The following is a 27,611-nucleotide window of genomic DNA, read 5'->3' on the forward strand; positions in this document are numbered from 1 at the left end:
CCCTAAACAACTCATTTCGTTTATTTTTTATTATGCAATAAACTTTACTGGAATGTGGTCCTCATTTACCCAATAAAATGAATAGTATCAAAGAAGACAAGAATATTGAACAAACTAAACTAGATGTCCAACAGAGTTTCTCAAGTTCCTAACTTAAGTTAAAGCTGTTTACATAAATACTTGAATTATACACCTACTGCTGAAAGATTCTTAAAAAAGTCACATGCTATTGCTAGAATCATTTTTTTTTTAAAAAGAATAATAAAGTATCACCTTAATAAAAAGAAAAAGGAAAAAGACGTAACTGGCTTATAAAAGAATCTCGCACACTTTTCTAACTTATGCAAAAGAATAGACTTGTTTCCCTATATAAGTTGATCCTTTGATTCACTGCCAAGCAAAACGAAACCCACTCATTCCTGCTTCCAAACTTGTTCTACCCGTCACTGTGCGTCAAGATCCCAAATCCATAACCCACAGAAATTGTGCCACAATATATATAGCCACCTTAATACTACAAGATAATAGGACATCCATGAAAAAAATGGACAAATATCACGTCTCTATAAGCACTTTCAAGTTGTCAAAGGAGGTGGAATATCGAACACTGGTAAAGATTAATCGCTAAATATAGCTTCTTCGATTTTGTCTTCATTTTTTCTGGTTTTGACCTTTTCTATGTTTGTATTATCTTCTATGTGGATTACTCTAAATAAACTGATCAAACTGTTTAAATATTTGAGTTTTCAATTTATCTAACTTTACTAACTAATTGAAATACTATTACATACAAGTTTTTATGATGTCTTTTTTGTAACACTTGTAATAAGGTGTTGTTATTTTCATTTGGTGTTGTAATCAAAATTTGCATGGTCAAACTTCCAATTTTTTAAAATAGTTAGATGTAGCAACATGCTTAAATCTATTTCCGTTCTATTTTTTTGAACAACAAATTATTTTCTTCTCCTCGGCAATCTCCCTAAATAAACGTAATCAATTGTCTTTCTTTCTTGGAAAATTCCACACAAATATCTCTATGTCGCACAATACTGAGATCAGGCTAGGGATTGTAAATTTGAGCAACTGCAAAGATCCAACATATGTGAAGCAGTATTCATTCTGTTTTTCCTTTATCTGAAATATGTTAAAACAGACGCCAAAATCAGTTTAGAAGCTCACATATTCTGTTTTAAAATTTGGTGAAGTAATTTTAATAGACCAAAGCAAGCTTGCCATCCATATTATTGTGTGGTTTATGTTTTGAAAGAACTTAAAAAAGGTAAAATGTATTCAAACCATGATCCTAATGAAAAGCTGAAAGCATTTGACTTGAACATGAAAGTTTTAAAAAGGCTATAGGGATCCTATACGTAGAGCCATTCAAAAAATCCTATATATAGATTATAGAAGTAAGGTAACATTCTCAACCTCGAGTATCTTTACTTTAATATAACATCTCAAGAGCAACGCTAGGGTTTGGAATCATCACCCATTTAATTTTATATGTTGATATACGCCTTTCATATCATTTAAACAAGTTATTTTAGGTAAAAAGTTTATAACAAAACGTCAATCTTCTTCAAATTATCAGATCTTGGAACATTCTTCTTGTAACATTCACTATAGCTGCTGATTAATTAAAGTGTACTGCAGTTCTTTTGAATCCGTTGTATCTCATAATGATTTTATATTGGGGTATATATAGGTTTAATCAGAAGTCCACTTCATTTGGAACGTGATCAACTTACCTCTAAAGGTATGTAACTTTTATGAGTTTCAATTTACCAAGAATAACAACATTACTTTTATGCATAGGATGTGTGGCTTTTTGTCTATTTGTGGACGTGCTTTTTCAGTAATCCTGATACAACCACTGTCATATATGTGTTAGCGTATATTTTCAGATTGTTTCAAACATAGGTTTGTATATGTATTTTTGGCATACTTAGTGGTAGTTTATGTATCTCTCCTTCTATTAGGTTTAGTTTAATTCCCTAGTTCCAAATTATTGCGATTAAGAATTTAGTTGAATGGAAAATATGGCCATGGCTCATTTCCATCCCCTTCTTCACTTGATAACTTAATTAATCTTAGATATTGTTTACATGGTATCAGAAATCTATTAAGGTATATGTACTCGAAGCATCAATCACACTATATCATTGATTTCTATCTAGTTTCGGGTCAACGACCATCCAAATGATTCTTCAATATATGGCACCAATCAGGGCACACACTTTTGATTTCTGCTGTTCTCCGGTCCCTCAAGCACACAAATACTTGTATGATTTTCTGAAGAATATTGCGATTTTATACAATTGGATATGATTATATATTTCAGAATTATACTTACAGTGCACTACATTAGTCTACCCTCATTTGCACATCAATTCTCTTCCAAATTCATCATCCCCTTCACTATTACATCTTCTTCCACAACATTCCTAATCATCGTGCTCAAACTTAATCACCTACCCTGTTGGAGATCATATCAGACATAAACAATAACTGATAGTTGCATGAAATAGATGAAAAAGAAGGTTAAAGGGACAATCCAACTAGAGGAAAGAGATGCTTTTATGTGCAAGCCCTTTGACTCTTGTATTGCAAGAACCATGTACTGAAATTTCCTTGTAAAGCTTCGAAGAATCTTTGCTACAACCCTCTTGTCTTCAAGAGTTTCACCATTCAATCTCATTTAATTGAGTAAAACTATAACTTTGTTGTAGTAATCAGCAATTCACAACTAAGAGTTTGAAATATCACCACTTTGACTCTATCTTCTCCTAGATAAGTTTTGTATAACATATCCTAGGCCTCTTTGGATGTTTGGAAATTTGAGATTCTCTCAAGAATGTGGTCATCCATGCCTGATAGATGATAAATAATGTTTTTCTGTCCTTCCTCTTCATTTCTTTATCTTCACGAATTTGCTGTAAACTTGTATCATCAGTTTGTTCTGGTTCTTCAAATCCATTCTCGATGATGTCCAAAGATCCTGAGACTCGAAAACTATCCTCATCTGAATGCCCCAAATATGACAATTCTTTCCTCTAATTTTTGGAAGTTGAGTTTGATATATATCATTTTGAGAAGCCATAGAATAGATTTATTTTTTTCAATTTCTCCTTAAGATTCTTCCGTGTTGTTCTCACTCAATCTTCAATCTTGAACCGAAACCGAAATGGCTCAGATACCACTTTCTTAGAATCAAATCAAATAAAATGCATAATTTGTAGGAAAGATTTAATGGACTTATGAACAAGATAGGTTTGTGTACAAAAAAATAAAGATTTCTTATTGTATCCATTTGTATTGTACTTGTACAAGAACCAATCTCTTCATAAGTTCATTAAATATCTCCTGCAAATTAAGTGTTTTATTTGATTTTTGTTCAACATTCCAACAACCATGTGTTTAATTTCAATCATCCATCCACTACGTTTTGTGTTCAAATACGTAAACTTTATGGTTGTATTCCTGATATTGTTGTTATCACTATTTGTTGAATATGCTCCGAACCATATGCATGCATGGGATTGTTGGAGGATATATTAGGGTGATGTTGGAAAAACGAATTCCATGTGGATCGTCTCTGTTTAATTTCCGAACTGATATTCTCACCCTATGTCTGAGTTACAAGAAATCAAGTCTAAGGTAATCCAAAAGGAAACTTGTGTATCTAGGCACACAAACACAAGTCAAATCACTATAGAATTATGAGTTCGTTCAAGAAGAAGAAGAATAGCTAAGAAGGGTTCTACCTACGGTTCAAAAGAGGAGCCATATATAGGCATCATAGATTAAGGTTTTATCTTCTAAATTAGTTAAAGAAATCTCGAAATTAATGGCACAATCAATGTTTTCCAAAACTGACAAAATTTTGTCAATCCTACCAAAATCACCCATTAGAATTCGGATTTTCCATAATATAATTAATAATTCAAATTTCCGAAGAAGTTTTGGAGCACTGCCCTAAACACCGCGGTGGGTCTGCGCCATTAAACTCTATATTTCATTCGTACCGACTTATAATTCGATCTTATATATGCATGCATTCCGCATTCTGCAAAAGATATAATATAAAGTACAAACGATAAATCCTTTAGCTCACATGTCAGTTCCAATTACATAAAATTCCATGTGACACAAAAATCACAAACAATCATCCCCCATTTTAGTGTAACGCATGAATAAACATAAAATTATCTAAACGAACCAAACAAGTACAATAATGAAAATGTCGACACGATTGAATTCACATTTTAGTATCAAACAATTCAAATACTAGAGAATCAATGTGTTCTAAGAAGTGAACCCTTCAACCTAACCAAATACCTTCAACTAAAAATACTTACTGGTTTAGTGAAATAGAACTTGACACTATTATAAAGTTGTGTGTCTTAACCCTCTCATAATTTTATCAAGGCGAACCCCCTAACCTATTAAAATGCGGCTACACTTCACAATCACATAGGTAATTCATTTACTTCATTTATTTGTATACACATTTTATCAAAATGAATTATTAATAAGTTAAACTTCAACTTGGTCAACTGTACAACCGAACATATAACTGTGATGTATGCTTTATGTGTTCCAATCTATAAGTGTGAGCTTTCCATGTTGACTTCAACTCCTAATGTCATATTAGAAGGGAATTTGGTGTCTCGCCATTATAGAATTTAATGAACGTTAATCCCATCTTAGTAATAGACTTATGTACTAAGTTTCTTGTCAAACCTTTAGTCAAGTTATCTGCTAAATTTTGTAGCGATTTTACAAACTCAACCGAAACCACGCCATTCATAATTAGTAAAATAGGAAACTTGAGCAATAGGAATTCTAGTGATAGACAATAATTTCAAACTTGAATCCATAGGAGTGCTTACAGGAGAGCAATCACTAACGTTGAATCGGTTGAGAATTTTATCTATATAATGACTTTTAGTCATTACTAAGCCCTTTTTCACCCTATTAATTCTTCTACCAAGAATTACACCAGCCTCTCCGAAGTCTTACATGGAGATTTTAGATGAAAACAATTGATTTGTTTCATCTATTTGATCTTGGTCAGTATCAAAAATCAACATGACATCTACATACAAACAAATGATCACACCTGCATGAACAACATCATTAAATCTTCTATAAAAAAAAATTTGTGACATTGGTTTAACATGAAATTAGATGACAAAATCACCTCATCAAACATTTTATGTCATTGTTTGTGTGTTTGTTTCAACCAATACAAATGTTTTTCCAATTTACATACCATATGCTCTTTACCCGGCATAACAAAGCCTTCTGGTTGTTTCATGTAAACTTCTTCAGCAAGTTGACCATTTAAAAAGGTTTTTTAACATCCATTTGATGGACAATAGCATTGTGGACACTTTCCAATGCAATAAAAAATCTAATGGTAGAAATACTCACAACCGGAGCATAAATATCAAAACAGTCAACACCAGGTTTTAACCGAAAATCTTGAATGACCAACAAGGCTTTGTACTTACGATAGTCCCAGTTACATTCATTTTCTTTTTGAGTATCCATTTGCAACCAAGTAGTTTATAACTTGGAGGAAAATCATACAACACTCAAGTGTTGTTCTCAATATTTGATGACATTTTTTATTTAATTGCTTACTTCCAAAAAACATCTTGAGGCTTCATTCCCTCTTGATAAGTCTTAAAATCATTTTCAATACTATAACAATAAGAGTATTGAATACCAAGTTCGTCCATTGAACCATCCCCCAAGTATAGTTGGAAGTCGGAACATAAATCTTACAATTTGACCCCTTTTGTTACTACGAAGCTCTCGTGTTTCTGGTAAAACAACACCGTCTTGACTTTCTGGATTTTGCATTTATTAGCACCAAAATTTAGATCCTTGGGCCTTTTAATTGATGCAAGACGCATTTCATCAAAATTTCCATCTCGTGACTCGATAACGGTGTTGACTGGTACTGAATCATTAGGTTATATTAGGTAAAACATATATGCCTTGGAATATTCAGCATAACCAATGAATACGCAACTTATTCCATGCTCTCCAAAAGTTTTTCTTTTCGGCTTGGTGATTTTTACAACTATCCGACATCCCAAAACCGAAAAGAGCTCAAATCGGCTTTTCCTTCAACCAAAGTTCATATGGGACTATTTTGTTCATTTTATTTCGAACCCTGTTAAAAAAATAGTAGGTTGTTAACCCGGTCTCTCCCCATAATCCCTTACTTAACCTCAAGTAAGAAAGAATGAAGTTTACGATTTCTTTTAAAACTTGCTTTTTGCATTCGACAATTCCATTTTTTTGGGGAAGTATGGTGTTATGGTTTCATGAATGATATTCACTGGTTGGAAGTATATGTGATCCATATATTCACCTCCTTAATCATTCTAATACATTTAACTGGATTGTCCAGTTGCAATTCCATGTCAGTTTTGTATATTTTAAAATTTTCGAATGCTTCATTTTTAGCATTAAGCAAATACACATAGCAATACCAAGTACATCCATCAATGAATGTGGACATCTACTTTTTCTTTCATAAAGATGGAGTTGACTAGAAATCACACAAATCGTTGTGTACAATTTCCAAAGTAGTTGATTTTCTAGTAACATATTGAATAGGTTTTTTGTAACTTTTGTTAGCATGCATCTTTTATATTTTTTTTCAGATTCATGTAAAAGGGTGGAATATGACCATCCTTTGACATTTCATGCATCCTTCTAAAATTGATATGACTCAATGTGGCATGCCAAAGCATAGATTCATCAATTTTAGAAAAAGATGATGACGAAACAAAAGCAGGATTTCAAATAGGTGACAATTTATTAATAACATTCAAACAAAACATCCTATTATTCTAATATCCAAAACCAATAAACAATCTACCTCCAAATAGAATATACCAACGTTTTATAAACATCATAATTCAAACATGTACCACTACAACATCTGTTTTGAATCTCAGGAACAAACAAAACATCAAAAAGTCTAACAGTCTTTCCATAAGTAAATTCAAGATTAATGACACCGATACCACAAATAGATTTGAAAGAATCGTCTCCTATATGTAACACATATCTATCTTTAAGCGATGATAAAGTTTCAAACAACCGTTCATGCTTGCATACATGCGTTGTTGCACCATAGTCGATCCACTAAGCAACATCATCATCATGTGCATAGCGTGATTAAGAATAAACGAAACTTGATAAATGTAATGCTATTCAGGATTATCAAAGTTAGTTAAAAAATGACCTCCTTTAAATTGGTCCTTAGACATGCTTCCACTTCTATTGGTTCCACTATTTCCAGCACCATTGTTCCAATATTCACATGACAAACACGCTTGTAATGACCTTCTTCGACATACCTCCAACAAACTAGTTCCTTTTTTTATTGGAATTATTTGGGACAACTTCTTGCTTGTGTTTGTCGTGTCCTTTGTTGTTCCTTTTCGTGGTTTGTTTTCGACCACATGAAAGGACGACTGCCTAGATTGAACTTTGCCTTTTTTTTCACTCTCTTGTGCATGAAGGGATTCTTCAATATGCAAATGAGTACCAAGTTGAACCATAGAAAGTTCCTCCTTTTGATGTTTCATATTATTTTTGAAGTCTTTCCATAATGGTGGAAGTTTATCAATTACACATGACACATAAATGGTTTTATCCATATTCATGTTGTGTAGTTTGAATTGACCCAAAATGTGAAGGAGTTCGTTGTATTGTTCAATGATAGATCTTGAATCAACCATTTTATAGTCATTAAAATCATTAAGCAGAAACTACTTGCTAGAAGCATCCTCAACCATGTATTTTGATTCTACAGTGTCCCGTAACTCCTTTGCACTTTTAGCCTCACTATGGACATGGAATAAGGAATCATCCATACCATTCATTATATGAACTCTGTAGATGTAGTCATCGTTGTCCCACTTTCTTCTTCCCTTAGTTTCTTCCAAAGTCTCATTCTCCACCATTCCTTGTCTTGGACTACTCAATACATACGCAACCTTCAGTGTGGTCATCATGAGCAAGACTTTTTTTCTTCCAGCGCCTGAAATCATTGACTTAAAACATTTCAAGTTTCATGAACTTGGTGTTCAACTTACGAATTGATTCTGCCATCTCCAACTTACAAGAATATTATTTCGATTGTTGAAGGATATATTAAGGTAACGGTGGAAAAATGGATTCCTTGGGGATCGTGTAGATTCACTTTCCGAACTAATATTTCCACCCTATCCCTGGGTTATAGAAAATACAGTATAGGATAATCCAAAAGGACATTTGTGTATGTAGGAAAATAAAAACAATCCAAATCGCCAGAGAAATCTGAGTTCATTCAAGAAAAAGAATAGCTAACAAGCGTTCTACCTAATTCTCAAAATAGGAATCGTATATATGCATGGCATATTAGGATTTTATCTTCTGAATTAGTTAGGAAAATCTCAAAATTAATTGCATAGTCAATGGTTTCAAAAACTGATAAAAATTTTCAATCCTATAATAATTGCCTACTAGAATTCGACTTTTTCCTAATGTAACTAATTCAAATTTCCGAAGACCATTGGGGTACTCCCACAAACCCCACGGGGGCGCTATGCCTCAACATCATGAGACATGGAAATATGCCAATCTCAATGTTCAAGATTATGTTTCATGACAGAGACTTTTGTCTATAACAAACTACATTATTAATCCATTATCAATTCAGTCACAATTTCCAAAAATGGTAACTTTGCGAAAAAGACCTCAAGTATGACAAAAATGTAGAAGAAATCAACAAATCATGAAGTCTTCATTGTTCTTATAATCTAGGATCTAGAATGTGAGACATTACATCCAAACAACATCAGCCAAGAGGCAATTTTACGTCCCTAAGTATCCAAAACTCCAAGGCAAATTTCCCATCTTTGAGCTTAAAAACACACCCCAAAAATCTTCAATAAGTCCAAACCCTTCATAAAAACGAACCATTTGGGAAAATATAATCTGAATCACTTCATAAACAATTTCCCTAAAAGGTTACATCGCTCTTTAATCATAAATGATCATTCGCCAAATATGAATATCCAAAAACGTTTGATTTCGAATACCCATATAATAATCTCTCCCCTTTTTATAATAAAAATATGATTGTGAAACTCCAAATGGGAATGCAAAAGTTCTTAATGTGGATTTGGCAATAAAATCCACCCTAATACCCAGCACTCTTATCTGTCTGACTCTTTGCCTCAGAGCTTCATGAAAGTGGAGTTCCTAAGACTCCCAAAAATACGCTAGAAAATCGGGCCTTGAGAGTGATGTAAGATCCCATGGAGGATGAAAAATGTGAAATTAAGAATCAATTCATAGTTGATAAGACCCGCTCTAACATTTAAGCACAATTGGTATATATAATGGAGTAGTAAAAAAAATATAGAAGCATATGTTTTCTTACTACAATACTCTCTCTCTCTCTCTCTCTCTCTCAAGCTACACTACTCATCAATATAATGAGAGCTCTCTGAAACATATATAATGAATACTATACAAGTATTTAAAGGCTAGCTCCACCCATAACCTATAAAAAATAATGGAAAGCCTAAGATACCATCCAATGAAGAGCTTCGCACCCTAATATTCTCCCCCCAAACCTTGGAATGGATTACCCATCTTCAGTTTCCAAAAATTGCAACATTGCAAAAAAGACCTCAAGCGTGACAAAAATGTAGAAGCAATAAACAAATTTTCAAGTCTTTAATGATCTTTTAATATCTTTGTGGTAGCAGGCCATGCTTATTTTCTTTTGCTATTGAATCTGCTATTGAAGGAGTAAGTTGTGGCCTTAGCATTCTTTTGCCCAGGAGTGGGTGCAGGAGTGGGTGCTGACACCTTTGTATCGCTACAATAGATGACGCCATTTCATTTATTCATAAACTTGTATGCAGTCAATGAAGTGCATCACTCGATTCTACTGCTTAAGATGTCCCTCTTTGTACCTACTTGAGTTAGCATAAGCGGCTCGTAAGACCAAGGAGTCTAGTTTGCGTGGCTTTCGGGTTATGTCTACTAGAATAACAACTCGTAGTCTCTTTCTTCCTTTTGACTGACTAATATCTTTGAATAAGGGCTTTCGCTATCCCCACAATCATTTAGTCTCGTGGGTCTATCTCATATTCGCAGAAGAAGGAACTTGCTTATTGCCATGTCGGAAGTGTAATTCCTACGCCCTTGCTAATTACCAAGAACTTTTTTGCCACTAGTGGCGAAGAATAATTTCACCATAAAAATTTTTCATGGTATTAAAGCCAACAAACAAGAGAATTAGGGTGCTAAAATAGAAAGATAAATTTTGTAAAGAAAGAAAAGAGAAGGCTTAAAATCAAATCCATCTTAATATGAAACTTTGATGACACGTCTACGTTTATTTGTTGTCTACTTGTTGGGTATTACCTTTCTTGGAGCCTGTTCTCACTCACACATCAAGCCCTACTCATATTCTAAAGGCGCTACTTCAATTCAAGCGCAAGCCCCCTTCTATTGCATAACCTAAAAACAAGGAAATAAGTCCCTCGCCCTACCGGTGATAGACTTCATATGAGAAAATGGTTCCATTCCCTCTGTCCGGAGGGCTTTCGCTTTATATAGAAGCCCCTCAGCACTCGTACAATAAAAAAAATGGAAATTGAATTCAATGATTGAGATAGCGACAAGTTAAAGCTGAGAGGACGCACCCATTCCTGAAATCCACATTAAACGAGCCTTTCGAACTAGTATTTTTTGTAAACTTCAAACGAAATCCCACTTTAGAGTGGGAGACCCTAAGGCACTCTCTTTTTTATGATCGATCAGTATGATTGTCTCTCCTCTTCTGGCGGCTTTTTGTCATGTCTATAGCTAGTTGCCTTGGTTGCATTGTCTTTGCATTTAGCCCCCCCCCCCCCCCGCCGCTTCCCCCTGTTCTAGAATGTGATACATCACAATCCAAAGAAACAAGAGCGAAGAGGCAATTGTAGGTCCTTGGGTATCTAAAACTCCAAGGCAAATTAGCCACCCTTGACCTTAAAAATACGCACCAAAAATCTTCAATAAGTCAAACCCTTCATAAAAACAAACCATTTTGGAAAATTGAATCTGAATCACTTCATAAACAATCTCCCTTCAAGGTCATATTGCTCTTCTTTCATAAATGTTCATTCGGAAATATGAATATCCAAAAACTTTCGATTTCGAATACCCATATCATAATCTCTCCCCCCTTTTATAATCAAAATATGATTATAAAATTCCAAATGGGAATGAGAATGTGCCTAATGTGGAGTTGGCAATAAAATCCTCCCCCCCCCCTTCCCAGATTTGAGACAAATAACTTGAAGCTTCGAGACCATAACACACAAAAAATATGACAATTTATGTAATCTTGACTTCTCGGACAACTTTTACATTAAAAATAAACAAAACATGTTTATGCTGTTGTAAAAATGTTTTACAAAAAATAACAATCTTGAAATCCCCCCAAAAAATCTCCAAAATGTGAAAAGATTTTGGTTTCTAGGTAAAAGGTGTCACATTTTTGAAAATTCAGGGACGATTTATGTATCTTGTGTGTCCTTATTCCCCAAATTAGATCAGATGCAAAAGAACGAATGAGAATAACTAATAAATCCAAACCACAATAAACAAGTGTGAGGAACCCACTTCCCATGGAACTATATAGGATTCCCATTCGACCATTCACTTCCTATCGATCCACTTACTTCCCATCGAAAATATGTTTTCGTTCTCAAGCCTTCAAACCCAATAACGAATGAATAACTTCCTAATTGACCTTCCAAAAAAAAAACTACATCAATAAAAATTGAACCACTAGCAAAGTCATAACTTCCCAATTGAGAATCAAAAATTCGTTATCCAGCCATATGCTACCAACCATTTGACCACTCGCTCTTAGTCCTTAGACTTTAGCTATCTTCTCAATCAACTTCCAAATTGATATTGGTTATACCATGGAACCACAATTGAATGAAAAACCTCGACTCGAGTCTATATACCAGTCATATGCAAACTCAAATTTTTTTTATAATTCAAACACATCAATAGCGGATCGCAATTGTCAAACCAATTAGCGAAAATCAACGTCCACCCCTTCTCTGTCGAAAACCAATATTCACAAACCAAAATCCCATTATCACCACTTCCTGGATCATAACGGAAATGCACTGTTAAAATCCTAAACTTCAACTTGAACCCACTAGCAAGGCCAATCTTTCATCTTTCATTCTATATCAAGCCCTTAAATCACAAATCCAAAATTATTTCTCCATTGAAGAGGAAACATTTAACCAGCATCAATTTCAAATTAGCCCTTCGTTATGATTAGAAAACATACATCTATAAAGGTAGCTTCCATTTGCAAAACACACACCCAAATCACAACATTTCGTTTCAGTTCATCTTCCTCTTTTGTTTCTAGATAAACAATAATGCAAACTATGACTTTGCCTATTTGACTCAAAAAACTGATATCGAGAAACACCAAGTGAATTTCATCCAAATCAATTTTTATATCAAAATATCTATTCAATTAAATTCGTCTTTTTCATCGTTTGTTCTACACCATATATCATTAGCTAATCATTTTCTGAAATTTCTCACCGAATCAATTTAATCACAAGATTCGATTCCCTCATCCAAACATCAATTCAAACCATATGGAGCAAAAGAATACCAATTAATCGATTAAATTTCAAAATACAGGAATAGATGAGACTGAATAAAAATACATTCAAGATATAATCAATTGATGAACTCGATCAAGGAATGAAACAACAAGAATTAGAATCAAATCAATGTTTACGAGCGAGAAGAAGAAAATAATTTTGATTCAAAGATCAAATCATTTGCTCGATCCAAAAGAAATAGTTCATGCCTTAATCACTTTGATGCACGAACAAATCTAAGCAGGTGATTGGGATAATTTTGGGCCAATAAAAATCAAGATGAATAGTATTGATCATGAGATTTGGGCTAAATAAAGGAAATGTTATTAGGGTAAATAGATCTATCGGAGAGACTCACAAAATATTTTGAATCTTTAATTTGATTACAAATGAAAGTTGCCATCTAGGATCATTGGTCTTGAAAAATTTGTTAACTATTAAAGATTAAGCACTGATACCACATGTAAGATCTCATAGAAGATGACAAATGTGAAATTAAGAATCAATGTATCAACAATTAGACCTAATATAATGTTTAAGCACAATTTGTATAGACAATGGAATAGTATAAAAATGTAGAAGCATGTGCTTGCTTACTACAATACTCTCTCTCTATATATACATTGTCAGCTCTCTCAAACCTATATAACGAATATTGTATATGTATTTATAGGTTAGTTATCAAATAAAGTAAATCCTAAGACATCATCCAATGAAGAGCTTTGCACCCTAATAATAGAATTAAGAGAGATTGGATGGTGTGGGAATGGAAGAAGAAATGACCGATATCTATAATGAAAAAACAGAGAGCACACAGTGCACAGACCAACTACGCCCCACACTTCTCATCGGGAGTGTTGACACGTGTCGCAATTTTGGTGGTGTATTAGGGTGCGCCGCACAAGCTGCCAACGTGTGCGACTACAGGCGTTATAATTTTTTTTCATAAAAATTGCATAATTTCCCTGTATGAGCTTTGTTTTGGATGCATTTTATGTCCATGCGTAGCTTTCAGCGATATATACAACTTTCGTTTAGACTCCATCAGCTGATTTTCACTTTATTTTTAAAGTTATATTTTTATAGGCTTAAACAATGAAAGTCGATGTAAAAAACATAACTCTCTCATACGATATCGGTTCTTGAGTATCTTTATATCCACAAATAGGTATGGATGAGATTTTTGACTCTCGTTTAGATTGTTTTTCCTAACAATCAACTGATCTTAATTTAAGTTTCTATTTCTTACACTATTACACTGAAACTTTTAAAAATCACAACTTCCTCATAAGAAGTCATATTTGGGTGTTTTTTATATGTACGACTTCGCTTTTACGACTACTACAACATTTGTCAAGAATATCTATCATAAATAGTCCTTTATCAAAATGTATTTTTTATGTAATTAGTCATTTAAACTGCAAGGTGAAAATGGTGTGTTACACAAAAAGGAAACCTTTTGAAGCACATTCATGACTACAAACAACAAACATTTCTTCCAACTGCCGATCCAATTCCAGATGTCCACCAACAATCATTCTATAAGGCTCCAAATCTTAGGTAGAAATATAAATAGATCATTAACATTTGACTATCGATTCAAAACTCCTAATGTGGAGAAGATTTCATAATCACTCACAATAGAGCAGACTGAAACTTGGTGGGATCAAAACCAATACCATCAAGGAGACTCTCACTATAATCCTCGACATACGACTAACCAACCACCTCTAACACATGAGATGACATAGATACCCTAAATCCCAATTAGCATTGACACACAAAATCTTACTTATCAATTTTTGCAAACAACAGAACAACTGTCGGACCTTAAACTATTGAGGTTACCCCCCCCCCCCCCCCACTTAATTACCAAATTGACAGAAGCTAAATCTGGAAAATTTGGACAACCAATGACGATACCCTACTAACTCACAAAATTTTCTAATGAAGAATATCCAAATAATCACATCCTTAGTACAAAGAACTCGACAAAGAATCACATCCTTACTCACTTCTACTACTTCATGATATACCCCCCCCCCCCCCCCGAACGATTCAGTTGTTCATGATAGACGGCATAGATAAGTAAGTAGTATGGACCAAAATATACTAGTCATAACTCATTAAAAGGGTGCTCTCAACCACCCATTTACTCACACCCTTATGATGATAGCTACCATAACATTTTGCAAAGAAGGCACACACTTTGTCCTCTAAAGCCGATTAACAATTTCCAAAACTTGTCCCAAATAACTGATCGTTATTATGATCTAACCAAGCTCATTAAACCAAAAACACCCTCGTAGTTACCTAGCTGCTTTCCTTCGGTAGTACATTGCACTACCAAGGGAACTACTGGCTAGAGTGAGTCGCTTCTCCAACAAATCCTATATTGCAAGGACAATATATGCATCCATGAAGCCAATAGCCCTCTCAGGTACCCGAGTTGTACCTATAATCTAATCAACTTTTTCCTTCCATTTGACGCTTGGATGACAGTCCAGCAAACCCTAGAGAGATATACAGTGAAAACTTTGTAACAAGGAGCCATCCGATGATAAATTGTCTTCCATCTTTTTTCGAATCCATAAACTTGATTTTAAATAGCCCCGAATACTCGAATTGTAGATTTTTTTGACAAATAAAGTTGAAGCGGATAGTCAAACTGTAACTCGAATTCTAATCAAAATACCAGTTCTACCCCACTTAGGGTTCAAAGTGCCACTAATTCTCGCCTACAATATAATAGCCCTGAACCCGCTCAATTAATACTTTAAATCATCGATTTTCTAGGACCATACATATAATAGAATCATAAATCCCTCTGAATAATTAACTCAGTACTAGAATCATATCAGATAAGAATAGACTATACGGCTAAGCCAAAAATTTGGAGTCTATGTAAACCCAATTTTGCATGGTGAAGCATGGTTCTTTCACAACTAAAATAACACTTGAATGTTTCTAACATTTCCATGCTTCCAAAGCAACATGAAACTATTTCCATTCAATAAGAATCTAGTTGTATATCTTGCTTATGAGTCAACAAGCTAAGATCGGAAGTGAGTGGATCGGAATATAACAAGCACCATAACCCAATCGAAATACATTGGTCATGATGACGTATCCTTGGTCTCACACCATTCTTTAGATTAATAAGAGGCAACGTTTGTTGATGTGCTTTGGCTATTTTACGAAGTAGAATACACCTCCTTCTCCTTTTACTTACCGATGTAATCATCCACTTATCCAAGAAAGAAACACCCTGTTAAAGACACATCACAACTCTTTAAAGTAATTTCCCACATATATCCTCACAACCGCGACTTCCTTGTCCTACCAAGAACATCAATAGTCACAAAATTCTTTACTAATATTGTTTCTTGATTCAATACTTGGCCATAAATTCCTTGTTGGACATCCAGTCCAAACTCTCTAGTTTCATGTGCACAATCTTCCTTAGAGGCACCACTCCTTCCTCAAGTGAGCCGAAGAGTTGACTTGCGATATGGTCTTCACATTTTCTGCCAAACTATCTGCATATTCACATGTCCACGTTTCTTCACTGATAGGTGTAAATGATCCACAAAAATTCATACTTTTTTTCCTCAAGGCTGAAACTATTGCGAAAGAATGTTTTCCCTATCAGCTACCTATTGACTGATAAGAGTCTATTTTCTTCCCATCTCCCTGGGATATTGAAATAACTACGTCACAGCAAGTGACACGTCTAGCCATTGGCTAATCAGTACTAACAAAATCTGCAATCCTCATGCCGATCATTTCGATTTCTATGTTATTGAGTCTCACAACATGAGCTAAGACTTGAACTAGGTCCACCCTACCTCAAAAACAAATCGCTTGAACATGTTTGCATCACCCAAACCCAAATCCTCAGGTACCTAGGTTTGAAACAATACTGTAATCCTTCACATCGTGACTTTCCATAATCATACGATCGATAGGTAGAGTTATATCAAATTGTCTAATCATTTACAAGTTCCTTAGGAACGTGTTCGACTCTTCCTGGTCCTCGTACCAATCTTGTGCTTCCAGTAGTATGGGCATATATAACCTTCCATTCCTATCCGTGATCATACCAAGTATTATATCACAGTTTGCAAGTCACTATTTACTAACAACATTCTATATACATATTCATGTGCTCGAATGAGAATGCATTAAAATAATCTTTGTCAACTCTCATTCTAAGATTCTTCTCACACATATGCCTACACTAACACACTCTAATAGTTTTCCTAGATCACTAGGAATCCCAATCTATCCTGTTATCCCAAGGTGAAAGAAACTTCTATCAACATTAATGAACTATGTTATGAACACTAACTATATTCAACTAGAATTAGGCAATCCTTAGACTGAGAGATCCAACATTACAACGGTTGGAATCCAAAAAGAGATGCACAACAAAGGCTAGACCTAACAAGATAAGACTATCTATTTCTAGGGGAATACAATTCGAACTCATTCACTTAACATTTAATTAATACAAATATAAATTTCCAACACCAAGTAAGCTAACAGTTAAGCAACTAATCTTATAGGAAATTCCCGCACCCTACTTATGCAAAGATCCTTAATCTGACCACTAACATGTATAATCATGGAAGACATTGTACAAGCTGTCTAATGGAACTAATTAGATCTTAATATATAAGCATGTACTAATTTGCATATAATCATCAAATAAGGCATACAAGCCTACTTCATCACAAAAGTGCCATATTCTTTCGATAATCATGACTAACTAACCTTCCTCAAGGCATATGACATTTCCTCACACTTATATTTTCAAAACTAGTCCCATTTACTTAATTTTTTTTGTTTAGAAAACAAATTCATGTCTGAAAGGTTGTAGTGATTTTAGTCTAAGCACACTAAGGAGTATGTTTAATTCTCTCACCCACGGGTCTGATACCAAAGGGTTTATGTATAAGCAATTATAAATCATAAGATCATCTTTGCACGTCATATCAACATAATTGTGGTAAAATGTGAAAGCTAAGTCTAGTTTTGAAAACCATGATGTAACATAGAATGTATAAACTATTTGGCATGTCCCTTCAAACTAGAAAGACCTACAACTAAACACATAGAGTAGTAATTGTATGCCTAAAGGTTAGTGAGTAATCACAATGCTCTCCCATTATACATATCATATGCAATAACAATTCGGTACATTATACCATATAACATATGCTAGCATACTCTTAACGATTATGTCTAGAACTTCCCTCCAAGAGGTTAATCTATAGAACATAGATCATCTCATCACACTTCCGTATAAGAGGCTATTGGTGATCAACATACTACCACAGTACAACTAGAACATCCCTCGGCTAAGAGGCTATTATCTAGTAGTCCATCCTTCGACCAACGGTACATGGTCATCTGGACCAAAACAACTAGATTCCCTTTCTGAGAGGATTTTCTCCAATTGTTAAATCACCAAACACTTCCCTCCCTTAAGAGGCTTTCGTTGATTTACATAACATAATTACATAGTGCACATAATAGTAAAGTTCGTCTGAACTCCCCTATATATATATATATATATATATATATATATATATATATATATATATATATATATATATATATATATGTAACCTTGATTTAGCCATTAGGGTACAATACATATCTTTTCATCCCAAAACATTATTGTCCTACTTATTCTTATACTATTGAGATAAAGACCATTTTGCCCTTAAAAGCTCAATTCAAGACATAATCACACCATAGTTGACCAAAACTCAAACCGGTTAAAAAATCAACGGTCAACATCCAATCGCATTGTGGCCAATCCTTGGCCATGTTGTGATCTAATCACGAAAAAATATACAAGTGACTCTATTGACTACCACGTTCTAGTCGTCCTTGACCATGCCACGTTCCCGCTGGTATAAACTCATTCATTAAGCACTTAATATCTTCAGATCAAGGCTCATATCATCAAATCGAATTCCTATAAACGACGTAATGGATAAAGTTTCCAACTTTATCTATTCGAAGGGATAGATCTTACCAAATCTAGAGTCATAAAAAGATTTTTTACACTAAAGTCAATAATTTATTGCATGGCTGCAAAGGAACCCAAGAAAACACCTTTCTCTTCTTCCTAAGGTCCAGAAACATAATTATTTGCCAACTAAAGTTTTGGAGTTGCTTATACTCAAAGAACAAGAGCTCACCAAGGCCCAATTTTTACAAAAACTCATACATGCCTTAGATAAATGCCTCAATTTGAATAAGGAAGCACACTTTGACACTTACATTTCTTATGAAGTGACATGAAGGTGGAAAGCTCGATTGAACCTATCTCTTCAAGCTTCATGAGCTTTCTTCGTCTTCAAACTCTTTTCAAGAACATCATAAGCTATTTAACATTCAAGATGGAGGATAGGGTTTAGACAAAGGAGAAGGAGGCTGATGATTCTAATTAAGGAACCATAGAAGTTTGTACCATTAAATAGGGCCCAAAGCGTGAGATATACGATTTTCAATCCAGCCGCCACAACATCATTGTCTATAGTTAACCGCGTCGCCACTTAAATGATCTATGTGGCCGGGCCGCTACATGCTTCAGCTTTGTAACGTGGTTACTCAAGATCTCTACTCTTGGTAACTTGAACGATTAATCATAAAGGATAATTCTTGTCAAAAAAATAAATGTTACATATAACATGAGGTAAATAAGAAGCACATCTTCTCTCAAGATACTTTCGAGCTTTAGTCATAAAGATAATTCCAAATCTGATCTATTTTTTGGTTGCCGTCAATAATTATTTAATTTCCCTTGGGTATTTTTATTTAAACCATCATATTGCAAAAAATAATTTTAGTTCGTTCCAACCTAACTAAATTATACCCAAATCTACATCGAACCCACTAATATCCATAGTGAGTAGTTTCACAATAAATTTATGTATTTTTTAAGTGTGTGGTGACATTTTTAAGCTCACATCAAACTGATATTGAATCCCCATTTGGTTTCTACTTCTAAACCAGACTCCAAAATGTGAAGAGGCATATTGAGAGCTCGATAAAACTTTGGTAAAAAGAGAACTAGATGGATCATGACTGAAATAAAATGCTACTAATCTATAGGCAACTAGAAAAGTATACGAAACGATATCATTAGTCTGTTTTTCTTCTTAACTACGTATACGGAAGGACTTCTCCTTTTTCTTTTGGTAGATCATTCTTCATTAAGGACTTGGTCGTCTGGATCCCTTTATTCAGATAGTTCTTAACTAGAACTGATAAAGACCAAAGTCTCAATATTTAAACATGCTAAATTTCCTTGATCATGTATTTAGGAGCAAGATATTCATTCTCCCAATGATTTTAGCCTTTTGATTTACCGAGGTTGTTGAGTTATGGAGCATTGATTCACCATTTTACTCTATACCCGTGTTAGCCGGAATAAACCATGGGGTGCTGCATATGGTAAATCACTTCGATTGTATGAACCACATTACATAATGTGATACTTGTTTTATATTTGTATTATTACTCAGTGTGTGAAATTGTTTGAATCATTTGTTGAAGTATTTAAACCCTAATATTTGCTAATGAAGAGTGGATGTCCTTTGTAAAGTTGTCTTTCGCAATATTAACTCCACTTTCGTTGTGTGTAGCTCGGACTTAATATATCTATTGTTTAATATGTTGCTTACGAATTCCCCTCCTTCAGAGTACTAGATCCAATATGTTGCTTATGAAGAATCACACAACCCCATAAATATGACATAAATAGACCACAAATGCCAATATATAGTTGTGTACATATTCTTAAAAAAATTAATAAAAAAAGAAAAAGAAAAACATTTTTTTCCAAGGTGAAATATCAGGTTTTACAACCAATATTACTTCAAAACTTTATCATTGTACATTTTATCTTGTAGAAATATGAAAAGATGGTTAATCATACTACAACAACCAGTCCCTTAGTTTGTTGAAGGGGGGCAATGCCAATATTTTTTTTTCTTACTATCTTAAAGGAGAATACTAATATTACCACTAAATATGCCATAACCATAACAGTCTGAGGTTATCATGAACTGCTGTTGTTTTTTCATCAGGGGGATTTAAAGATAGTGCAAATCTCAGTTCTCAAGAGATGGTTGATGTGGTAATAGGTTGTGCTGCTAATATACTAGCTAAAATTGGAGAAAAGCTTTTTGTTGAAACTGGCCGACACCTAAAGTACGTGCTTTACTATAACAACTACATTAAAAGTCTAATGGAAGAAGTGGGCACGTTAATGTCAAAAGCACAAGGTATCCAACTAGAAGTTGATGAAGCAAGAAGAAATGGAGAAAATATTGCGCCTGAGGTTGAACAGTGGTTTTCAAATGTGGACAGAATTTATGAACAGTCTACTAGAATTCTCGAATATGAAGTTCCAAAAAACAAGGGTATCCTAAATGGTTGGTTCCTAAGCATCAAAAAACGATACATCTTAAGTAAGAAGGCAAAGAAGATGACTGAGAAGGCTGATGCTGCCAAATTAAAAGCCGAAACGTTCTTTAAGATGTCATACCCAGCCCCTCCACTTGCAGTAGGAGACAGATCTATGGGAGATTTTAAAAACTTCGAATCAAGAGAACCTACCATAAATCAGTTGATGCATTTCTTAAAGGATGACACAAGACAAATTATCAGTATATGTGGTATGGGAGGATCAGGAAAGACAACAATGGTGAACGAAGTTGCAAGGCGTGTAAAAGGAGATAAATTGTTTGATGAAATCGTACTGGCAGTGGTGTCCAAAGAACACGATCTGAAGAATGTTCAAGAAGATCTCGCAAAATGTTTGGGATTAAAGTTCAAATATCCAAGATTTGAAGGAAGAGCTGATGAGTTATGGAAACGGCTACTCCAAAGCAAGAAGGGGACTCTTGTGATACTTGATGATGTATGGAAACACATTGATTTGAAATGTATTGGAATTCCATTTGGAAAAGAATATAAGACTTGCAAAGTACTTTTGACTTCTCGAAGTGAAGATGCATGCAAAGCAATCGGATGCCAAGACATTTTAAGACTTGACGTATTAACACAATCAGAAGCATTTAGTCTTCTAGGAGAAATGGTTGGTGATTCGCTGAATGATCCTGATCTATGTGAAACTGCATCTAAAGTTGCAAAAAGGTGTGGTGGTTTACCTATTGCAATAGTATGTCTAGGTAGGGCACTAAAGGATAAAAAGAAAGAAGTGTGGGATGACACCCTTCTAAAACTACAGAGGTGTATAGTACCATCAAATATTGAAGGCATGAAAGAAGAAGTTTATCAATCTCTGGAAGTAAGTTATGATCTTTTAGGGGATGTGGAAGCTAAGAGACTCTTTCTCCTTTGTTGTCTGTATCCAGAATATGCAAATGTCCCACTTGAAGCATTGGTACGATGTGGGATTGGGTTGGATTTCTTTGAAGGCGTCCACTTATTAATAGAAGCAAGAAATAGAGTATATGCACTAACTGATATGCTTAGACGTCGTTTTCTATTGGTAAGTGGTGATAGGAAGTCGACTGTGAAGGTACACAATGTTGTACGTGCTGTGGGAATATCTGTGGCTTCTAGATTGGAATCAAACACAGGACAATTTAGTGGAATGGTGATACATGAGGATAAATGGCCTAGAGGTATGACATATGGAAACTATAATGCCATTTCAGTTGTATCAAATGAATTATCTGAGCTTCCTTCTCGTGGATTGGATTTCAGAAAACTTGAACTTCTGCAACTTGCATGCCCAAAACTCTCTGTAGAGAAATTGAATACCATGTTTGAGAGGATGGAGAAAGTAAGAGTAGTTGAGCTGTGGAATATGTCTCTATTATCATTGTCAACAATCCTCTTTTCATTGCCAAGAGACATTTATGCTTTGTGTATGGACTGCAAAATGGAAAATATCGGAGATATTATGACTGACAAGTTCTTGAATCTTGAAATACTGAGCTTTGGAAACTGTGATATTACAGAGTTGCCTAAGGAGATACGAAAATTATCAAAATTAAGGCTTCTTGACATGAGTGGTTGCCGCTGGCTTGAAAGGATTTCACCTGGTGTTATCTCAAGCTTGTCTCAACTTGAAGAGCTAGATACAGGATCAAAATGGTGGGGAGATGAAGAAGAAGGAGATGCAAGCCTTACTGAGTTAGATTCCTTGACCAATTTGAAATATTTAGGGATTCGCATTAAATCATCAAGGTTCCTACCTAATTACAACCTCTTTGAAAACCTGCAAAGGTATGTAATTTCTGTAGGAGTTCATCTTCAAAAAAGACGATCCTTCAATAACAGGATGCTTTTGCTGAATCTTGAGAGTACATATACACATTTAGGTGGTGGTATCGAGAAGTTGTTAACTAACAACACCGAGAAGGTGTTCTTGACTGGTGATGGTATCAAAGTTGCTCTAAAGGAACTAGATACAGTTGGTTTTCAGCAAGTCAAGAACTTAACTGTTGAATCTTGCAACAGTGAAGGAATAGAGTATCTTTCAGATTACAGCAACACATCAAATGGTAATGGTGTGTTTAATAATCTGGAAAAACTTCGTATGGATAAAATATGGCATTTGAAGGGAATTATACGTTACAATGGAAAAGGGCTACCAATTAGATCATTTTCAAAGTTACGCAAGATTCATCTGTCAGTTTTACCCGAAATGACCCATCTGTTTACATACCGAGTTGCAAATAATTTAGAGCATCTCCAAAGGCTTCATATAGAATATTGTACCAATATGCAAGAAGTCATTTTGAACCAGAGACCTTCAGCATTGGAAAGTACCATTGAAAATAAGATTGTTTTCCCAAAGTTAACCGAATTAATCTTGAACGACATTGCAAGCCTCATTTGTTTCTCCCATGGAATCAACCTGCAAGTTGAGTTTCCTCAGCTGAGAGTATTAAAGCTTGAATATTTACAGAATTTTCATACCTTTTGTCCTGAGGAGATCAATCTGGCTTCCAAAGGCAACCAGAGAGGCACAAACTTTCAATCTCTAGTCGACCACAAGGTTTTTAACTCTTCCATATATATTTTGTTGCAAGAATTATACTATGTTCTTTACTCTAGTTTATTGAGACTTTCACAAATTTAATGTAGGGCAAATTGCATAAAAAACATTATGTTCACATAAAATTTCGACGGTGCCTTTTTTTTTCTCAATTAAGTCACTAAGTTTACAATTTTGTTGCATGATTAACTAATCAACCGGTTTGTTATGTTTCTTAGTTGCTAACTAGGCAAAAAGTTGATGCGTCACATATGTTCTTAGTTGGCAAATATTTTGGTTAATTTGAACCTTTATGTACATATGTACTCACTTTCACTTATTTCTTATTCTTTTCTTCTCTTAGAGCATTACCATTTTGTGTAATAACCGGCTTCTCAAGATTGCTCAAGTGGTTATCATTCCCAGGGTGGTGTAAGCAAGGCAAGTAAGGTTTCCTCTAGAAGATGTTACCATCGACAACCTTCCTTGCATTGCTTACACCACTTTGGGATGATGAACAACTTGAGCCAACTTGGAAGCCAGCGTACAAAATCATGATGCTTTGAGAAAAGAAAAGAAGAAATAAGGGAAAGTGACTACAGATCTACGTAAGGGTTTAATTTAACATTAATTTTTGCCAATTAGGGTCATATGTGGAAGTCATATCAGTTTTATGTCTACTCAGCAAGTGAGAAACATCAAATACCTGAAAAAATTGCTTGATTGGTTAAATTTGGAATAAAATTGTAAACTTAGTGACTTAACTGAGAAGAAAAAACACAATGTCAAAATTGAAAATTTGTACAAACTTAACATCTTTTATGCAATTTGTCATTAATTAATTGTAGTTATTATCTATCATTCCAAATGTTTGTTAAGTCACTTTAAAGATATTCTTGACACAATCTAAAACTATGTAGGTTGAATTTTCAAGCTTGGCTGAATTAACAATCACAAACATGGGCAATATAAAGCATGTTTGGTGTGGTCACCTTCCCAATCTAGTACATCTACAAGGACTTTACATTCAATTTTGTCACATGATGGAAGAAGTGATTTCAGTCCAACGTCCATCAGTAACTACGATGGAAGAAAGGATTGTTTTCCTCAACTTGAAAGAAGTAATCATCTTTGGATTAAACAAGCTCACCTTCTTCTGCAAAGGAATTGATCATGTTGAGTTTCCCCAGCTGAGAGTTTTACGACTCCGTTGGCTAACACATTTCAGAAAATTTTGTCCTGAAGAGACTACAGGTCGCACATCTTCTCTCTTCAATGACAAGGTATTTATGAACTGTTCATACATACATATATTAATCTATCAGCTTAAATCTTTGACTGAATCATGAATCGGTGAGAACGATTTAAATAAACTAGCCATGCATTTCAAATCAAGTACAAAATAGTGGTGCATATACAAGTTTATATTAGCTTAAAAAATATGCTAGTGATCACAAAAATAACAAAAAATGGGAAGGTAATGTTACAAAATGACCAATTTTTCAATGGTTATCACAAAACAAACCATGTATTTTCACAAAATACTTTTTCTGTGTAATTGCTTTTTCAGTGATCCCCACTATAGTTTTAGGATGCATATTTTTATTTGATTTTTTTGTGAAAAAAATGGTTTTGCAAAATGAAAAAATAGTGTATTTAAAAAAAATCATTTGACGACAACTGATAAATGTTGAAAAGATGGCTGTTTTACTTATATTTAATTACTTCCCGTTTTTTTATGATCATCCTAAAAGATATTTCCACATCAACTAATCTACAAATTAAAACAGTCATATCAAATTATTTAATCCATTTCTCCCATGTCTATAAACTGTTTTGAGAATGAGCCCATTTATTATCTCCTACTTATGTTGTATTAGGTCTCATTTCCTAGTCTCGAGACACTAGAAGTCTCTGAACTTGACAGTGTTGAGGAGTTATGGTCCAGCGAACTTCCCATGAGTCAGTTTGGTAAGCTAAAATCTCTTAGAGTAGAGAAATGTCACAAACTGGTGAACATATTTCCATCGGATTTGCAAACAGTATTTCCTAGTTTGGAGAAGTTAGAAGTGGAGAAGTGTGATTCTCTCGAACAGGTGTGGGGTTCTACACAGGAACAAATCAGAAAGCTGAAATGTATATTTGTCCATGAGTGTCCAATGTTGACAAATTTGTGCTCTTTTTATACATTCAAGGGTCTATCAAATCTCCAGATTTTGAATATATCTAGTTGCAAGATGATGGAGGAAGTAGTTGGATATGAGCACACATATGGAAAAATGAAAGAAGTTCTATCTCTCAACAAGCTAGAAGAACTGAATCTTGCATTTCTGCAAAATCTTAGTTACTTCTCCCATAACAAATGTGACATGGAACTACCAGAACTAACTCATGTGAATATAAAGAGTTGCCCAGAAATATACACTTTCTCTGAAGGTTCTGTGACCACACCAAAGCTCAAATATGCTGTGGTTGATGATCTACGGAGCTGGTTGGGTGATAAAGATCTCAACAGTACCATGCGGCACTTGGCCTCAAGAGGGGCTCATTAGGTATGCTTTCATTATATTCCAATCAAAGGTTTAAGTCTCATAATCTAAACTGGTTTAATGTATTTATTTTCTTATCTCGTTTCACTAATTTGGATCCCATGTACACAAACCCTCATATCGGATGTGAGAAATAAAGTGAAATTAGTAGCAGATCCAGAAAGAAAAATGAGGGGTTGCACTGTTAGAAATTTTTTTTTTCAAAAAGCAATTTCCGTCACAAAATCGTAACTATTAGAAAAAAATAACTCATTTCCAAAGGCAATTTCCTTCACAAAATCGTAACTAAACCGATACCCATGAATTTACACTAAATTCACAATTATCAGACTGTGTAATGGAATGTCAATGGTTTCGTGATGGATTTGTAACGAATATTCAACGGATTTGTAACTGCTCTTCGAAGATTTCTCACAAAGAAAGTTTAAAATGAACAAAACATGTGTTGTTGAAAATTACATGATAATAGGAGTCTTAACACTAAACTTTTAATTAAACAAGCAATATGGAAATATTCTGATTTTGAACAATACTTTAGAGTAAAACAAGAATTACATTAACCATGCAATCACTTTGAAAGAGCATAACAAGATCGCAAAACCTATAATTGACAAATATTATGAGAATGTTTGCTTCTAAATCAAAGTCTTAAATACCATTTCGGTAGGGTAAACACCTATATATTTATAAATGCTCCTTTAAGACTTAAAACCGAGACCACAAAATGATATAAGGCTTAACTAGATCTCATTTGGATGGACACTCATAGAAAATTTTCATGTTCAAGCATACAGTAAGTTGGCTAAATAATACTAAAAATGGGTGTTTTTCCACATTAATTATCCCCATCATACTCACGAGACACCTAAATATGTCTCAATATGAACTTATACCAATATACGTTCTCCACTAAGTATGGTCATGTTTCCTTTTCTCTAGTTTCTTACTAGAGTTTTTTAATTAAATTTCTCTGTTCAAAAAGAACTAAGTCCTAATGTAAGTGATCAATCACAAGGACTATTGGGTTTTGACATTATTCACAAGGTTTCTTCCTTCATTTAATGATGTCTTAAACTATCCTCTCCTTCTGGTGTATAGTGCAGAGTGGCTTATCATCACACTTGTGGATTGCTACTGCAGGTCTTCAATATATATATAGTTGGCTACAATGCACCAAAAACGATCTGTCTTGAATTGAATTCTTTAATATAGTTTGCTACAGTTCTTCAATCTTCACTAATTTAACTTGTAAGCTTGAAATTACTTTGACATTTCTTGATTTTTTATTTACTCTCCATTTACCTATGA

The 27,611-nt window shown here is 34.3% G+C and overlaps 1 protein-coding gene across 3 annotated transcripts; it reads left to right on the forward strand.

The window, feature by feature from the left end:
* The first annotated feature begins 390 nt into the window (after window positions 1-390).
* On the forward strand, window positions 391-27,611 carry LOC145097443 (disease resistance protein At4g27190-like). Of its 3 annotated transcripts, none has more exons than XM_079035009.1 (6): window positions 391-610; window positions 1,706-1,756; window positions 20,828-23,775; window positions 24,675-25,037; window positions 25,635-26,306; window positions 27,402-27,611. In XM_079035009.1, exons 3-5 carry the CDS (start codon window positions 20,866-20,868, stop codon window positions 26,304-26,306), a joined length of 3,945 nt encoding a protein of 1,314 aa, XP_078891135.1. In that variant the 5' UTR covers window positions 391-610; window positions 1,706-1,756; window positions 20,828-20,865; the 3' UTR covers window positions 27,402-27,611. The 3 variants fall into 3 exon arrangements, with proteins under 3 accessions (XP_078891135.1, XP_078891138.1, XP_078891146.1); XM_079035012.1 differs by having other exon boundaries at window positions 27,407-27,611; XM_079035020.1 differs by lacking the exon at window positions 27,402-27,611 and having other exon boundaries at window positions 25,635-26,456.

Source organism: Lactuca serriola, chromosome 1 (assembly GCF_051521515.1).
Source record: "Lactuca serriola cultivar US96UC23 chromosome 1, Lser_US96UC23_V15, whole genome shotgun sequence".
Taxonomy (NCBI): domain Eukaryota; kingdom Viridiplantae; phylum Streptophyta; class Magnoliopsida; order Asterales; family Asteraceae; genus Lactuca; species Lactuca serriola.

Coding starts and splice junctions, on each gene's coding strand:
- LOC145097443 (XM_079035009.1), top strand. CDS start 20,866: ATGGTTGATGTGGTAATAGGTTGTGCTGCTAATATACTAGCTAAAATT. Junction 23,776..24,674: donor AATCTCTAGTCGACCACAAG/GTTTTTAACTCT, acceptor AAAACTATGTAG/GTTGAATTTTCAAGCTTGGC. Junction 25,038..25,634: donor CTTCTCTCTTCAATGACAAG/GTATTTATGAAC, acceptor ATGTTGTATTAG/GTCTCATTTCCTAGTCTCGA.